At 36.4% G+C, this 18,998-nt stretch overlaps 1 protein-coding gene across 3 annotated transcripts in view; it reads left to right on the top strand.

Moving 5' to 3' along the window:
- Window positions 1-18,998, top strand: part of CCSER1 (coiled-coil serine rich protein 1) — a 608,967-nt gene that overhangs the window by 316,637 nt on the left and 273,332 nt on the right. For all 3 annotated transcript variants that reach the window (XM_015625457.2, XM_015625458.2, XM_015625460.2), the window contains exon 8: window positions 18,067-18,150. In XM_015625457.2, the coding sequence (XP_015480943.1) occupies window positions 18,067-18,150 (84 nt within the window). The remainder of the gene's footprint in view (window positions 1-18,066; window positions 18,151-18,998) is intronic.

Genomic DNA, 18,998 nt, shown 5'->3' on the forward strand with positions numbered 1-18,998 from the left:
TCTCTGGCTCGGCTGCAGGGTTTTTTGCTGTAACTAAATTCACTAGAAACTGCTGAGTGAAGAAGGAGAGAGGCTCTGGGCCTGCAGTGGGCTGGGGTGGTGACTACACTCTCCAGAGCAGCCATGAGGAACTCTCCATCGCAGACGGCTCCAGTTCCTGCACCAGCTGAGGCCACAGAACTACCTACAACAGCCTGGGCAAGATTTTAACTCTTTCATTACCCAGATGAGACTTGCAGATTAATCTTTTATCCAGAGAGAAAAAAAAAGAGTGATCAACATGAAAAGAGACTTTATAAACTACCAGTGACAGGAAAGAAAAGAAGCTTCAGAAAAGGTAGAGAATTAAGAAGATGCTTTAATTTAGCTGAAATATCTTTCTGTCAAGACTATGGAGATGGACAATGAAGTCCTGAAAAGAACTCCTTTAATTCGTGATAAGTATCTAGGGAGGAATAAAGTGTTCAAAGTGCAAACTTGAGTAATTATGGTATAGTGAAGTGCTGGGAGATTTGAAGCCTTGAGAGGCAATGAGAAAACTGTTGTCTAGTGAAGCTCACAGAAACAGATGAAGAAGACTTTTTTTGCCTTTGAATACTCATCCTTAAAAATGCTATCCCTCGAATCATGACCCATACACACCTCAGGGTGATGTAAAAATGGGAGGGGTGGGCTCTGATAACAGCAGCTCTGGGCAGCTGATATCAGGGCAATGGAAAACTATAACAAAAATAGTTTTCTTGTGAGAAACTCCATAAATTAACGGGAAGAAACTTCTGTTTCTCTACAAAGACTGGTGAAAAGACTGTAGCAAGAATTGGGACTGTTTTAACCACCGAAGTTCCAAAGTTTTTGTCTCTGTTGTCATGTGAACAAGGGAATAGTGGGTATAGGGGATGAAAAGGTTTTTCTGGAAGTTTATTCTGGTGTTCTTATTATTGTAGTTTTGTCAATAAACTTTCTTTATTCCTTTTAAGTTTTATGCCTGTTTTGCTCTTGTTCTAATCCATATCTCACAGCAAGAAATAAGTAATTTTCTTAGTTATTGGTTTTAAACCACGACACAGCCACATGTGAGGTGACTTTTATCTGAATCCAGAGACTAAAAACTATACCAAAATGCTATATAGTTACCATAGCATTTCTCAGGGAAGAGGAAAGAAATAAAAGATTGGGAAATATGAGGCATACTTTCCTTTCTGTCAAGCCCCACACTTGCTCCAAGCATCCAGAGGTTCTCCTCTGCCATGTCATTTGTTCTGGCCCTTTATTTTCTGTCTGTATTTCTCAGCTTCCCCTGATGGGAAATGATCCTTAGCTTATGTTCCTGTCCAGATGCACTGTCTTCTCAAGATCCAGTTGATCTTTGTGGGTTTTTTCGTAACTCAAAAATGTTGTCTCTTATGGTCTGTAACATCAAACTCTTCTCTTTGTCCTTTTCTCCCTTTTCATTGTCTCTTTTTCTGCTGGAACAGCAATTTTTCAATGGGTCTGCCTCTAAAAATTGTTGAATACATAGCATTTTTCAACTCTTGGCATTTTTTCATGTAACCCTGACTTCCTTCCTCAAGCCATTATTTTTTCTAGATGATTTCTACAGGAGTGCATGCCTTTTCAAGGCAAGAACGAAAGATGAATACTGCACCAAGTCTTTCAGCAAATTACTTTCTTAGCACATCAAAAGTTCAGACACTTCCTAAAACATTCATTTGAAATTCTTGTACAAGAAAATTAGATTCTGCTTATACATGATGTGAAACTGTTCTGATGTTGATTAGTGCAAATTGTAGCAGAAAAAAAAAGTTTCAGGTTTTCTGTGGCATTTATTCTGTTTATCTTTCATTTTAATCATATTTTGTTATCAAAACCCATAAACTTTTCTTCCATTATTTTTGCCAACTTCCTCTAGCTTAATTTTTCTTTCATTATTTTCCTTATTTGTTCTTTCATGTAATCTTCTTCTCGTGGTGTCTTATTTAATCATTTTCCCTTCTTTCACAGATTGACGTGTTTGTTTTTGCCACCACATACACAAGCCTGGACACTTATTAGGCTTTCTGGTGTTCTGCATCTGATAAGCAGAGGAGAAAACATCACTTTGAAAATAAGATTAATCCTTTCCCATCCCAGTTTCAGCCAGCAGGTTTTCTGCATAAGAAACTGTCTGAACTGGGATTGAGCTTTTCTGTGAATGTAGCCTTTGGCAGCTGTTCATGAACCTGTCATGGAACAGGTTTCTACACCTCACATCAGCATCCAAATCCATGAATTTCTGTTGTGCATAACAGGCTGCTCTTTCAGAAATCAGCTGGTTTATATAAATTTCCTTGCACAGTTGTGTCCATATTGTATTGAATTTTAGCATTGAGAAAGTCAGAATAAATTTGGCCAGCAGACTTCTTGTGCAGAAAATGATGAGCAAATAGCTCTTTCTCTAATAGACTAGGATTTTACTTTTGGTGAGTAGTTTAATGCCTTTTGATGTCATTTGTAGTTAATGCATATAGACTACTTTGCTTTTAATGGACTGGATTACAAAGGCTAATAGCATTCGTAAAGATTATACAATAGCTGATTAGTACCTGTGCAAAAGGATTTTCGTTGTTGTGAGGTTTATTAGAACACTGAAAGTAGGGTTAAAGGCTAAATAATTCATCTGACACTTTATGAAGAGTGAAATAATTTCATCATTTTATCAACAGGTTTGACTACATATCAACAATGTTAAAAGTTAAAGGGATCTGAATAAAAAAATTATAATTTAGCTGGGCAGTAAGATACCTAAGAGAACACACATTGCTCTTGTGGATGGAAAAATGGGGGTTTCCCAGACTGATCTTCATGATACCATAAACCATGGTGTTTCCTTCCACTGAATCAAAAAAAAATCTATGCCTCTGTTTTAATGAAAAAATTCTCCTTTGGGGTTTTCATTCTGTTTGACACCTCTGTGAAATCCGTCTGGGTTTTTTAGTTTTCTGAAAACTATACTCATCTCTCTGCAGGATGTAAAAAGTTGCTGTTCACTCCTGTAGGTGTATAACACAGGCTTTCTAATTTTAATAGCTCCATTAATTTTCCTAACACCTAGTAGTAAGTGTTAAGCCCGTTCTTATGGGTTGGGAAAATACGTAGGGAGAATCATCATCTGTCTTTGTACAGCTGTGGAGATCTATAGAAGATGATAATCTGATTACATGAATATTGTGACAAGAGGCTTTAGTGAAGAGCCAGAGGGTGAATTTTGTGCAAAATTAATTGTTTTGTTGGTGATAATGCTTGCAGCAGTGTTCACCTGGGCATGATCTGCTTCTGTGTACATGGAAAAAAGGCTGTGCTGCAGATTCAGTGGTGTTATGTCTGGATACTACATTTGTATCTGTTAAATATACAGGCAAACTTGTTTACCCTTGAAAATTCTCAAGTTTTCAACAACAACGAAAGATTAAGTTCATCACCTTTGCTTGGTTCTGTTTTATTTAAGCCTGTTAAAATGGCAGTAAGTGTTCCAAAGCTTTGCAGTTTGCTTCAAGGTGTGAGCATGGCCCACACTGAATGTGGCTGGTTTCTTTGGTTTAGGTCACAGCTGTGGTGTTAAGGTTTTCAAAGCTTTTTACATGAGTTCTTGTTTTATATATGGCAGACAGAAAAAACAAAGCTGTGTCTCAGTATAGCATAAAGGAAGTTTCTTTGGAGATACTTTTTAATGGGATGGAAACTTCTGTGAAAATGAGTTATTTAATCAGCAGTGAAAGTTAATTTTACTATTTGCTTCAGAGATTTAACCTATAAGATCGAGAGTGCTTAATACCATTTTTAAAGACCAGGACCTCACTGGGATATGATGTTTTATCATATATAGTAGACATGGAAGTCATCCCTCTCTCTAGTTTATAGCCTTAATTAAACTACTTGTCCACTGTGTAAAAGGTGCTGAAGGAGAGTCTCCAGGACTTAAATAATTTTCTAAGTCATTCTGTTACTGTTGTCATAGGATTTTCACACATCTGAGTTTTGAGTTGGGGGTGAAGGCAGTCAGATGAAACCATGCGTATTATTACCACAGCAAATTTCACACTTCAATGATTTTTTTTCTATTAATTTTAGCAAAAAGTTCTGCCTTTTTACTGCAAAATCAGCCATTTTCTATTTCCATGGATAGCATTTGACTTTTCTAGGACAAAGTTACTACAAATGGTGTATAAATATAGCAGCAGCTAATAGTTGGGCCTAAATTCCACTTTTTTCTTCTGTCAAACTGGGAATCTTTGAATGACAAATGTTTAAATCATTGACAAAGGCAGATGGACCCTCACTGGAGCTTAGCAGTACTCTGGGTCTACCAGCTAGAGTGAGAGCCATCAGCTTCTTTCATTCACATTTGCATTTCATCTCCAATCAAGAGGTGTAACTGAGGAGAAAATAACCCTTTCTTCTCTTCCTGACATAAGCTAATTGTTCTGTGTAATTTGAATTCAGCAAGAAGACAAAGAACTTTGAAACATAAAAACACACAATTAGCTAAATGAGAGGGACTGTACTCAATGCTAACAGTTATTAAACATATATGTGCTAAGAAAATCAGGGTCCAGGTTAGTAGGCAGAATCTGCTTTTTATTTTAAGCACGTAAATGTGTGATCTTTAATATTCTAACCTTGTTTTGCAGATACTTTTTATTTAGTTCCCTTTTTTTCTCTACCTCATTATTTCTTTTTAAGAATGGGGCTGATGCTTGGGTTCAAGCTTTTTTAAAAATGTATGTAGGAAGAGTATGAACTATAGGACAGTAAATACTTTTATTAAAAAAGGAAAAAAAGAATAGAGGTGAATGGCTGAGATCTTGTACATTTTTGAAGTGGGAGGCCTGAAGACTGAGTTCTAGTACAGATTGATAAACATCAGTGATGTTATTTGCATAAGTCATTTGTCATGAATGAGTTATACTGATGAAAAATTCAGGTAGTTTTCTAAAGAAGTATTCTCTTCACACATAATGAGATCTTTTTCCTACTCTGTCTTTGTTGTGTACAGCATAGTAATTTGCAAAACATCTAAACAGGTTTGTCACAAGAATTTTATGTATTAAAGGCACAAATGGTTGTGTAGCCTTGTAAAAATAAAATGCATACAATTGTCAGATGACTCTGCTGACATCAGCTCAAATCCTCCCACCTGGATGTGAAAGGGGCTTGTATGGTGGGCTGGGGTTGTTCTGTTTCTATTTTCACTGTTTCATGTCTCAAACTGCAGAAAATGTTTCTCCTTACTTTGGATTATTAAAATATAAAATGTTTCCCCGTTCACATGTTAACTAGGTACTCATAGTATAGTTGCTAGGGATACTGTTGACCTTCTAAAAGATTATGTGCAAGAGGGAGAAGTATACAAATTCTAACTGGTTGGGAAATCAGTATTAATCAATCCTAAAACAGGAGATGCAAAAATCCTTCCATCTATTTCAATGATTGAAAGTAGAGCCAGGAATTCTGTGGTAAATAATTTGAATTTTAGGTTCATCCTACCCACTCTCAAGGGCCTGGAAAACTTCTGGGAGTATAAAGTCCTGACTCAAAACCAGCACGGCTTAGGAAAACTAAAAAGTCCTTAATTATGCCTGATGCAGGTGTAATACAGGATAAAGAGGATTAAGGGGCCCAAGAGCCATAACAAGCAAAAGAGAGTCGAGTTATGGTCATGGCAGAAAATGGAAAAGAAAAACCTGAGTCTTAGTCTGAGATCTTTTTCACTGTCCTTTTGTTCAGCTTATTCTCTGAGATCATGACAATGACCTATGTCAGAAGGCTTTTGTGAGGCTTATTTCATTAGTTCTGAGCCACAGTGCAGTAGCAAAAACTACCTTTAGGATTACAGCACACAGAACTGTAAAGAATTCATACCAAAATCTGTGTGTTGGCTTGCTTTGTTTTTGTTAGCCCTGTCAGTTCCAGTAGTATCATACTCAACTAATAGCTGGTGGAGTCACTTCCTGAGGGGAATGTTGCAAAGGACGAGGTACTAGGAACACCGATTTTCATACAAGAGGCAAAATAACAATGGACAGTTGCTCTGATGTGAAGTCAGAAAGATAACCTGGTTTTTTGCACTAGAAAATTCAAGAGTAACTAGTGTTTTGCTTGTGAAAATTTGAGATGAAAGAATTGCTTTGAGATAGTGGGTGTTTGGAGTGGCTCAACAACATAAGGCATGAAAATATAATGGTATGTTTGGGAGCTGGGAAGCAGTTTTTTTGTACATTGTTTAATTACCTCACATAGTGGATAGTTGGGAGTCTTCCAATATGCCACTCTAAAACCACCCAAAAATTATCTTAAAATGGAAAGAATTCCTATCACTAAAGATATGCTCAGCCATAATTTGCCATGCTTCATTACAATATGCTGTTGAAAAATTTGATCATCTACAATCTTATAAATTATTAATTTATACTATAGTCTCACGACTTTCTCTGCTCATGAATAGAAGGGGGTACTTATAGGTATTTCCTTGGCATTTGTATTAAAACAAATGCCAAACTCTTGATTAGTTATAGAACCTGATAATACTAAGCAATTTATTCAAAATGAAACTAATCATGAAGGTAGGGCTTAGGAATGTTTACTGTTGCTTAGAGTGAAAGAGAGTGTAATTAAAATGATAAGGTAGCCATGATTGGAGTAAATTATTGAACTTACAGAGATGATACCTTAAACCATTTGATTAATGTTGAGAGACCTTGATTGTGAATATGTTCTAGGTCTTTAAACATTGAAAATATGGATCCTTGAACATAATCCTTTCTTCAGTGGGGCTTTTGCAGACTGAACAAAACTCATGCTATTTTTCTATTTCTTCCAAATCTTCTACAATTTGATCTGCATATTTTTATCTGTCTTTGTCTACAAATATTTTTTACCTGTTTACCTGCAACTTAAAATTGTCAGAAAATGAGTGGAAATGTGTTTGCTAGTCTGAGGCATGGCTGGGAAAAGAGGCTCACGTATTCCTGAGGAAAATCCAGTTACCAATTAAGATTTTCATTAAAATATTTGAGTCATAGTTAATTTGCATTAGGATTTATTATCTGAGCAAACCTGACCTATTAAACCTTCTAAATCTATTACTGTCAGTTAATGTCATGATTACAGGAAGATCACATGGTGTGCTATGGAAATACAGCTGTTCCACCAAATTTTTAACTTGAAATCACTGTTGTGAAGTTTATCACTGAATTATTAGACACAGTAAATTATTTTATGCTAGCCACTCTCATGTCCATCTTCTTAATGTTTTCCTTGTCATGATAAGTGCCTTTAGCTTTGCAGGGTAATGAAAGGTTCTCGTATCAAGTCTGATTACTACTCTAACATTTTCCAGGCATGCTTGGTGATGAGCTTGGCATATGAAACAATTTCCTACAGTAATAAAACTAATTAAAGTGGGCAGTCATCCCCACATCACTCTTTAATGAATTATAATGAGCTCATTAATCTATCCAGTCTTGCTCACCACATCTCTTGACTAAGCTTCTCTGGCAGTATAGGATAGAGCACATGCCCAGGAAACAAATGGACACTGAAATGCATCTATTTTCCTATTTTTTACATAAAAACAGAAGAAAGCAGAAGTATGCTCAAACTGGAATATGCTTTTTAATAATCAGAATTGGAAAGGCTGAGCAGCTAAGTCCCTCTAATGGTGGTGAAGGAAGAATCATGCAGGAACTTAACGAGGTCTAGTATTGCACTGCAATTGATAGAATAATTAATGCTTCTGTGGCACATACACATCATATAAAATATGACTTTAAAAAAAAATCTCTTAGTAACTGGCTCTCTGGGGAAACTGCCTAAGGAAAATAACATCAGACTCATTTTTGGCTGAGTTTCTTGGCATTTTTCTTTGTTTGCTCCAAATGAGCAGAGAAGAGCTTGCAAGGTTATTTCATAACCAATTTCATAATGACAAATATTGGAGAATTAAGCCGTTAGATTTATGAGAGGAAAAAGATGATTCTTGCAAATATACATCTAGAAAAAACATCTGTTTTTCTTTGATTCTAACCTCACAACTTTCTCCATCTGTAACAGATAAAGTCTAGTAATAGCAAATCACAGCTAACTAATGGAGTTACCTGGTTCTTACTAACATTCCAATGCTCTTAAGTCAAATCCCACAGGCATATTTTTATATTAGTTTATGCATGGAATTTTATCTCTATTTGGCTTAGTGCATTTATATGTTTCTTTACAGGGTAGCTCAGAAACAGGGAGAGGAGTTCTTATTGTGTATTAGCACGTTCATTATGCTGGTGAGTGGTGTATTAATTAGACTGTACTGTTTTCTATACTTGCCAAACTAGGTAGGTGTTTATACTTGGTATTTATTGTCTGAAGAGACTTAAATTTTGTAGTATCTTTGTAGTTATGCTGTCATAGGACAATTATCTTATGATAGCTGAATTTTGTTTGTCTCTGTTATTTGACAAAGCCTTGTTTTTCTCAAAAGCCTTTTTTCCCTCAAGAAATCATTAAGACAAACAAGTCTTGTCTTTTGCAATGACCATAATGTTAGTCCAGAAATTTGATTTTCTGTCTGTATGCAAAGTGGAAGGTATTTGAAGATTGATATATCTGCATAAACTTGCATCAAAATGTCCTATTGGTTGAACAAGAGTTTATTCTCAGCTGGAAAAATGTGTTTCCATTTAAGGTCAGTAGGTAATTGAATATGCAGTAGAGGAGGGAGTCCTGCTGACCATACAGTCTAGTTAAGCTGTGTTGACTTCACTACAGTGGAGTACATTTGCTCTAATTTGGAATCTGTTCTTGACTACTGATAAGAAGAGATAAAACCTCAGTGGTTCTTTAGAAGCACTGTGTGTCAGAGCTCAGTCAACTAATTGGCTGTAGGTGAAAGAGGAGATATAAATGTTATTATGTGGGGAAACAAATCCAACTGTGCTTGGCAAGTATGATAAAGGCAGGAAACAATCTTCACGTTTTATGTGTGTAAATTTTACATAAAGTGTAGCAAGGTGTTCTGAAATACCAAAATGATTTGCTGATTTGCTCACCAGCTGTGAAACTTTTTGCTATTCATTCATATTTTCTTTAAAGGGTCAGTAATATTACATATATACAAGTATAGAGGACCTCATGTTCTCTCAATACACCTTCATGATATATATATGTATATATATATATATGTGGAAGATCTAAAAATGTATTCATTGCTTTCTTCCCTGAATCATCCTCATAAATCATATAAAAAGTTATTTTTATATGTTTTTATTCAGATACTAAAGAAAAATTTGATTTGGCTTTAAAAGCAGTAATAGTAAAATTTAAAAAAATATATATTTTGTCCTTTTTGCACACAAGATGTTTTGTCACATTTTGCTTCACAACTGGAAGAACCAAAGTCACTAGTTTATAACACTTCCCTTTCCTCCTCTCTGAAATTTTCTTGTGATTCCAGGAGGCAGGACAAAGAATATTTTATAGCTGATATATTGAATTCAGCATAAAATGGTGAAAATTGTATCACATATACAAGCTGATAGTAGAATACTGCAGTGGATTCAGGAGATACTTGAGTTTAGTGGCCTGTGCCGTGTTGGAGCTAGGAGAAACTTTTCTATTGATCGCCTCACAGGGCAGCCAGGATCCAATTTGGACTTGTCTCCTTCTGTTTAGACAAATGAGGTTTTGTTTAGGTCATTTTCTCCAAATATGAAGAAATACATTTACTGGTAAATGAAAATAATGAAACTTCTGCAAAATGCTGCAGGTTGGCAGATATTTTTACTTTACTTTTTTGGCCTGAACATTTTCTGTCATGCTGCTTGGTGGAAAGAAACTGACATACAAATTGAAAAGTGGCTGCATTTCCATTGTAAATTAAATTATATTTGCACAAAGTTATCGATTTTATGAGTATTTTTTCATGTAACACAGGCTATGTGTATTACATGATTAATAAGGTTGTTTGCCTGTAAAAGCGTGAAGAGGTTTTGGTTTTGCTGATTTGGTGTTAGGGAAAAAAATAGATATGAATATTTTATCCCTGATGATAATGAGAGTTGATAGGACAATATTAAAATTCTAAACATATGATTACAAACAAACAAAACCCCACCCTGATTACAGAAGCCTTTTGTCAAATTAGTCAGTGCAATGAGGTCTTCCAGAGAATTTGCAATGCTGGAAGAAAAACAGTGGTTAAGGAAGCACTTTTTGGCAAAAAATATTATAGTGAAGAAAAAGTATAATGAAAAATGTGGTGTTTGTTTCCACATCAGTAGATGCACCGCAGCACTGGGGGAACTAATCCAAGGAATGAGTCTGGAGATGCCAGTTTGATATCCGAGAATATAGTAATGGAACTGCAGAAAATAGGAAATCTCTTGCACCAGCTACTCATTCTGAGTATGAGACTGATCTGAGAAATTGTTGTACTGCTAACTCCTGCCTGCTGTCTATTGCTCTGATCTTTGTTGCTGAATGTCAGATGGAAATAGACGGCATTTTGTTTGGTGGGGTTTTTTTTGTTTGTTGGATTATTTTAAACAGTTCTTTTGTTTTGAGTTTGTTACTGGTTAAAGTAGTAGAAAGTGTTCTTGAAAACAGATTTGCTTGGACCATGAATGAATGTAATAAAGGGGGAAGAGCAGAGCTGACTACCTTTTAGTCAGACCTCAGAAGTCTGCTGGAAGAGTCATACATGTGAGTAAGGGTGATCTGTTTTGTGTAGTTAACTCAATTTCCAAAAACCTTTCAACAAAGCCCTTCATCAAGGGCTTTTAAAAACTAAGAAGATGAGTAGAAAAGTCTTCTTTTGGACTAATGGCAGATTAGGTGTACAGTACAAAAGACAAAGGAAGAATTATGCTTCTAGAAGGTCCAGAATAATCGGAATTCAAATGGAGTTTGAAATGCTGCAGAAAGATTCCATCACACTATATTTATTCTTAGTAGAATCCTGATTATCTGGTTCAAAGGAATGACACAGTCCAACTGGGAAGAGTGGAGGATAGGTTTTGAACAGAGATACAGGATGTCCTATGTAAGGAATAAGATATTTGCTAGCTTCAGAGATGACAGTAGTTAGGCAGTACACATGTGGATTTATAAAACAATGGAAGTCATGGAAGAGATGAATAGGAAATACACCTGTCTTGTCTTAAGGAAACAGGAACAATGACATTGTTCCACAGCAGGCTGAAAACCAGAAAAAGTTTAAGGGGTTTTGTTTCACTTGTTTCCTCTACATGAATGTAGAATTTATTTAGGGGTATCACCGAAGGAGGCATTGTGCTGTGTATGTGAATTCTGGCCATAAAGGGAGAATAGGTGGATTGATTATATTGGGAAGAATTCATTCATATCTTTTGTTATACTCTTGGCTGCTATTCATGATTAGGTTATTTCTTGGGCTTCACCTGGTATAATCATTCATTTTTTATGTTCTACAGTTTATTAATCAAGCTTCATTCTTTTAAACTTAATGTTTTTCTTATCGGTCAGAAAGAGAGAAAATTTCAACTGGAGTAAAAAAAAAATCAAAATCAATTTGCTCAATCTGTATTTCAGAGTTAACAGCATTTGCTCACTATGAAGAAAACACTGTTAATTTGGCTTTTTACTCATAAATGTCTGAAGTCAAAGTAGCATAGTCTATATAGCTTCTTTGAGTGTTACCTTCACAGTAGGCTGTCAATTGAATTCTAGTACTTAAATTGATATAACTGCCCTAATTCACCCAGTATTTATTGACATGTAACTAAACTTATGTTACAGTATTGTATAGGTCTTTTTTTAGGGTTAATCACCTTGTTTATCATTAGAAGATAGATCCTGTGATCCCCAAACTCCATTTGATTTCCTGATCAAGAAAGGAAGTAGAGAGTTGTTCCTTGAGAAGTGTCATTTAAATACTGGAGCTGTGTGGAATGATGTCTTTTTCTGACGTGATCACGGTTTACAAAGTTGATTGAGGATTTTATTTGTTTGTGGTTTTCCTAATGGAAGAGTAACTTGGAGTGACACTGCATATTCTGGGTCAAGGGAGATGGCTCTGGGATGTTGTGTTATGTTTTAATGGGAATTTCTGAAGCAAGGACTTGCTCTCACCCTTGTTCTGGGCTTCAGCAACAGCTGGCAGGGCAGTGTGACATGAGAAGCAGGCGAGTTAAGTGTGGCCATTGCCTGCAGTCAGCAGGGATGCTCTTTGGGAGCGTTGTTGGGACTCCAGCCAAGACTAACTGGTCTGGCAAGGCACCAAAAGAGCAGATGAGCCAAAGGAACAAAATCAATGTGCCTTGCACATGTGAAGAAATGCAGCCAGCCAAATCATTTCTCTCCTGGTGTGATTGAAAGGAATTGATACAACAGATATGAAGTGGTCTGTAGGTAGAGCTAGAAGAGAGCACAGAAAGGGAAAAGACACGCTTGTATACGTGAGGTGCCATGCTATACTTACAGCAGGGACCAGAGCAGTGTCTTCATTTTGACACTTGAAACAAATAATGCAGACTCGGTCTCTCTGCTAATCTTAGGGTCTTTAAGACTCACTAAAACAAGAGTAACAATGAAAACTGCAAGTACTCATGGTCTGACTGAAAACTAATTTCTGGAAACATGGTCTGTAATATCCAGCAGTCTGCTTATGTAATCTTAAATAGGTAGATGCTCTTCCTTTTGTAAAACATGTTAACACATGTGGTGTCTTAGTTAGGAGAAAGATAGTAGTGCTCCTCTGCAAATTTCATGTAAGATCCACAAAGCTACTTGTTGCTTTTCAGGTGGTATAAAGTGAACCGTAGAAGATACCCACAATCCCGAGTCTAGATTCCTGTGCTGTTCACAGAAAAATACTGTGCATGTTAAACCTTGTGTTTTCTCTGAATGTTCTAGACAGTTATCCAGAATTTTTTTAATTTTAATGCATACATCTGCTTAATGCATAACTTGGAGGAAGCTTCAACTGTTGCAGCATTTGTGTACCTTTCTGGACCTGATGTTCAGTTTTAAATTTCTTAGTTTTATTTATTCCACGGTTATTTCTTAAGACACTATATTCTAAGTGTTTGTTGTTTTTTGCAGTACCAAGTTGGTAAACAATCTATTTAGCATCTGAAATTCAGCACATTTATCAAATGAGTTTTATTATATTCTAATTTTATGGTATTTCTTTGGAAATACATTCTGTTTAGTATCAGAGGAAAAGCACTAAATTTATCTTCCAGAGTACTTGGTTAGTTCTGTATATAGCACTTTGATTACAGTAAGCACGTCATGCCTCTTTGTTCCAAAGCATGAAGAAATATAACGTAGGTTTTCAAATTAAAATGATTATTCTTTTTGGCACTTATGCGTAACCTGCTGCAGCTGTCTTCACACATAGCACAATTTTTCATTTTGTGACCTGATCTGAGGAGAAACAGATTTGCTATTATTTTCCCAAATGAGCAGAATTAAACTAAAATAGGAAAATACTGGCGCTGAGAGATAGCAATCACTGTCATAGCTGGCAGCTGAAAATAACTAAAGGGGTGATAATCTGAAGAATATCCTGACCATAAACGTATGCAATAATAACAGCAGATCTATCATGAACTTGCACCTAGTGGATTTTTTAAGTATCAGGGGATGCAAGTGAGGAAAATGATAGATAGCTTTTTGCACACAGCTACTTCTGCATTTTTATGAAATACACTTGGAATTTAGTCTACAAAACTTGTTTTGATTATCTATATTTAATAAAATAAAAATAGTTTGAAGATGTACTATTTACAGATTATACTGTCTGACAGTTCTCTTTAACAATGAGGTGTTAATTGACTTTTTATCAAGCATTTCCAGAGTCATGGACATGCTTACTACAATTGAAAGCAGAATTCTTATCCTTTTTTTCTTAATAAAATAATGAACAGCATTCATAAAAAACAATGAGAATAATAATGACAATGTAATATGTAGTATATATAATTTATTAAGCTCTGCAAAATGGCCTGAAAGCTAAAGTGTATACGAGTAGCTTATGAAAGCATGCCTAGAGCGTAGATTGAATTATTTGGACTGATAATTCCATAGCATTCATGTTCTTATTGGACTGGTAGCCTTGATAAAATATTGGCATAAACTCATTTTGCAGAAACATAAGGAATCAAAGTGGCAGAGGGTATTAGTTCAATAAATACAAAAGTAAATGTCACCTGGCAGGCTTTCATATCTGTGGGCATTTAATTGCTTTTAGTTGGCTTCTGAACTCCACTTATATGACAGTCTGCTCTTTTACACTCTATAAATATTGTAAGGAGGAGACATATTTTGCAAATGTGGTCATGCCTGCACTATAATTGGGCTTATTTTTCTAAACAAAGGAATACATGGGTCAGATATCTATTAGAATGTGGAGGTAGCTAAGAGGCCAGCTCTCACAGCCCCAGAGTATTCAAATAGTATTTAGAAAGCCCTGCTTTATGAGGGAAATGGTTTTTTTTCAGCTTAGTAATTGCAGTGTAGATTTAGCATACACTGAGTGCATGCTTTCCTAAAAGCAGGCCATCCTTTTCAAGTTATTTCCTCTTCAAGATCTGTTGCTGTTACAATTCATTAGGAGGCATTGCTGGGTTTTTGGGAGGTTTGGGTTTGGGCTTTATTTTGTTGTTGTTGTTTTTTTTACTATAAATCCCCATCAGACTGTGTCTGCTATTTCTCATTCACCTTGAGAAGCTTTTCTCAAAAAAATATTTGGTCTTTCCCCAGCAGCTTTGCTCTGTATTATAGTTTCTCAGCGGATAATGAAGCATTTCAGACCTCCTAAGGAGTAGAAATGATCCATTCCTGAATTCACACTATCAGATATACATTGCTGTTTGTCCACAGACTAATGAATAGTGCAGCATTCCACCAGTTTTTGCTGCCTTCCACACCTTTCAATAACGTGATTTCTTCGATATCATTCACACAATCCTTCACTGAAATATTTTGGTTTCATGCATGACAAAAGGATTTTCCAAGCCTCTTCTCCCGCCATAGCTTTCAGTAGTTATTTTCTGGAGGGTCTATATTCAGTGTTTTGGCAAGTTTTTTCCGCAGCATTTTTTATTCTGTTAGTGCTACATTCAGACAGGTGTATGGGATATTGAAATTGCCCAAACCTTTTTGCAGTCAACTGCTTGACAATGTGTTTTCTTTCCTTTATTCACGCTTTTGCATTTGAAGAAAGATTGATGCTTTTGCAGATACTGTGCAGCAAAATGAGATTATAAAATCCTAATTCTGCTCTGCATTCAACAACAAACAGCTATCTGCTGCTCCAAGAAAGCAGGGCTCTATTGTGTGTAGCGGTGACTTGGGAAGATGAGCACCATCACTCCTTCCTCTTTCTTTCCCTTGCTTTATGTACCCATCATGATGCCATATTTTATGGAATGTTCCTTGGATCAGTTGGCTGTCTTGGCTGTGTCCCCTCCCAGCTCCTTTGTGCTGCCCCTCTCTCCTCACTGCAGCAGCAGCACGGGGAGCAGAAAAGGCTTTGACGCTGTGTAATGGCTGCTTGGAAAAAACAAAATAATCTCTGTGTTATCAACACTGCTTCCAGACCAAATCAAATCCACAGCGCCATACAAGCTGCTGTGAAGAGAGTGAACTCTACCTCAGCCAAAATCATTGTGGAGTCCAAACCTAAGAGTCCCAAGCACCCCAGAAATTGCGGCGTGCTCTTTTACAAGGCTGTGGTAGCCTGCACATTGATAATAAGGAGTTGATAATGCTGGGCACTGATTTCCAAGCACCACATCCCACTGGAAGAGTGCATCAAAGTTTTGCTGAAATGAGGCAATGCAAGGCAAAAACCTTAGCCCTACATGCTTTTCTCCAAGCTCTAAGGATAGTTATGGTCCAAATTTGATGAGACAATTGTTGCACGGAATATGGAAGTTAAGTGCCTGGGAGAACTGTGCCTTGCACACGTGAGGAAGATCCAGCTGGCTGCTCGACTGCTTGTTGCCAGGAGAGGTTTTAAGTCTTTGGAAGCTCCGTGGGGCAGAATCTTTCTTCAAGCTCTCACTAGTCCAAGGGAGTTCTGCTTCTCCTTTTAGACAAAGCCTAGTACCAAAGCTCATCTCAAAAATCTTTCCTGCTGTGGTTGAGGCATGCTGTTACAAGGCCTTATTGCTGCATTTTCTTGGGTATGCTTTCCAGAAGATGTTTCTGAAATAGTCTTGGCTATGGGACCTTGATGTTTTTCTTTCTCCACTGTGTATTGAACTATTTTATTCTAAGTTAAAAAGTAGAAATTCAAAAGGTAGCAACAGTGTAAAGCTGTGCTGGCAAAAAGAACTCAGAACAATGTAACAAAAATTTGAGGTACCGTAGCTAATGCCACACTGGTTTTAAAGCATTTTGTTAGATAAAGACCTCATTTTGATAAAATAATAGTTGCTGATACTCAAAACCATATTTTTTTAGAAGCAGATATTTTGGCTAACAGTAATGTTAAACATGTACTAATATCATATTCAGTGCTGCGGGCTGTATTCTGGCACACACTAAAATTTTATTTTCAGCTAATGTGCCTAAACATCAGTCTCCTAGTAGATGGTAAAATGCTGCTATTGCATGTAATGAAGAAAACTTCCATGAGTTTTTCCCTAACAGAAATAATGTGAGTTCTGGCTTTTTTATAAATTTGTATATTTTAGAAGATCTATAGTAGCACTGACGTAGTGTGTAAGTGGCCAGAAATGGTGTAACTCTTTCTATTGCAGTTGTTTTAAATATTTGCAATATTGATGTGTATGTGTCTTGTTTCTTATTCCAATTCTGTTAGAGGAAATGATGAGCAATATAATTACTTTGAAAGATAATAATTAGAACTTTTTATGTGAGAAAATGGGATCACACTCTACTTTTTTTGTCCTGTATTTCTGTGTTTATTTGGATTTACAAACACATTAGTACAGGCAGAGTGCAAGTTTATCACGCTGGCTATACCCTTTGCACCTCTTAACTCTACACAATCTAAATAATTTCTGCACTCTTATGCTGTTGTTAGCTGATAACTAGAGGTCCAATTTTTTTATTTTCACATTAAGTGTTGTGAATATGCCACCATATTTCCAAAAGTTTTCTTGTCATGTATGTCTTGTGGGTTTACATTGTTTTTTTTTAATTGCAGTAATAATACTCTAAATTAATAAAGTTCCCAAACTAAATGTTTCCATGCTAGAAGGATGTAAAATAGAGTTCTTCAGTTACAGCTGTATAACCAGCTAGATGGCTGGTTAGTTTGCTAGGTTTTTACTTTATAACAGTACCATCTGTGAATTGAGTTTATCATTCAGGATGTCTATCAGAACAACAGAAAACTAAATTATTGATATTTCTTCTTCAAATATGATGTTGAGACTTGCATGAACTCATGAGATTTCCTGGGGACAGCTTGCAGCCTGTCTCCTGGACATGGGTTTGGCTAAAGTTTTAGCTATAAGGGTCACTTTTGTGCAGGTCAAATTGAGTTACAGTGATTATTTCACCAAGTGGTAACTGTATTCTTTCCTCCCCCAGTTAATACCAGAACTGCTGCTGGTTTACCTGATGTGGGACAAAAGATGGAGAGGGTGCTTTCCTTTGCCTGTGGATGTCTGTTGTGCTCTTTTTCATCTCTCCAAGATCAAGATCTCTGCAATAATGCTCTAAATTGATATTTCTCTAATGTTGTTTTGTATGATTAAAATTACAACATTTCATAGCTGTTTCTCAAATGAGGAGGAATGACCTGATACGATCTTCAGTAAAAAGAGTTAAAAGATTCAGAAAACAATGAAATGGACTTCTGTGCAGGGAGCTATTCAAATTTCTATGCAATGTCTTTGGATACATTAATTTGTTTATGCTGCAACTTAGAAAATGTTATTGAAAATACCACACATGACAAAGGAAAATTGAGTTTCATTATTTGAATGTAATTATCTCACACTATGTGAAACAGCCTTTTCTTGTCATGAGCAAAGTAGAAGCGTTAAGCCTATTATAACATCTCTTTTGATGTTTTTCTAGGATGGAATAAAAGATGAATGTTCACTGCTGAAGCTGCAGCTGAAGGAGAGAGACGAACTCATAGCTCAGCTTCGTGAGGAGCTGGTAAGCGGGAGAGGTGATGGGGGAGTTTTGTAGGTGGTTTTGGGTTCATTTACCTGATAATGTCTCCAAGACCAGAAATTAAAGACATACAGTTTCACACCTGCTATAGAATTACTAGCCTAAGGCTATGTTAATCATTCAGCTAAACACTGATAACACTGACTGTACTTTTCTAGGGACTTGTCAGCCTCTGAAGTGGCTACTGTCTAGGTTCACTGCTTGTAAAGGCTTCTTTGAAGAGATTGTGTTGACAGTTGTCTGATCAGAAGCAGATAAGCACATGTGCCAGCAATCTTGAAGGGCCATGCACATGCCTGATAAACTGTCACTACTTTTTCCATGAGCTGCTTCTCACATCTTTGAGATTCTGTAGTAGAAAAGGAAATACATTTTTTTTCTCCATAATAGATGTCTTTGCATAAAATAAGAAATATTCTTACACTTGCTGGACCTTTCCTTAGCATATGAGCTACTAATGCATGGCTACTGCTGCTTTAAGGATTGGCAAAATACTTTCCAGTGACTGAAGTTAAATAAGTGATACAGTGATTTAAAAAACTAAGCACGTGAAAATGCGTTTTATTGTATTGTTAAGGCTGTTTGTTATAACAGAATTTTAAGATTCTTTTTCTGATAGAATGTGATTAAAGCACGGATGTCTTCAGTATTTTTAAATAGAGAGGGAGTTTCCACCTCCTCTCTCACAGCAGAGAACTTAAACACTGCAAGGAAATCCTGTAGGGTCACCACATTCAGGAGGACATTCAGCACATACATTCCTTCCATGAAAGCTGCAGCTGTGTGGGCACCTAAGATTTTGTCTAAGCACCCTTTGGGACAAGGGATTG

This window comes from Parus major, chromosome 4, assembly GCF_001522545.3.
Source record: "Parus major isolate Abel chromosome 4, Parus_major1.1, whole genome shotgun sequence".
Classification (NCBI taxonomy): domain Eukaryota; kingdom Metazoa; phylum Chordata; class Aves; order Passeriformes; family Paridae; genus Parus; species Parus major.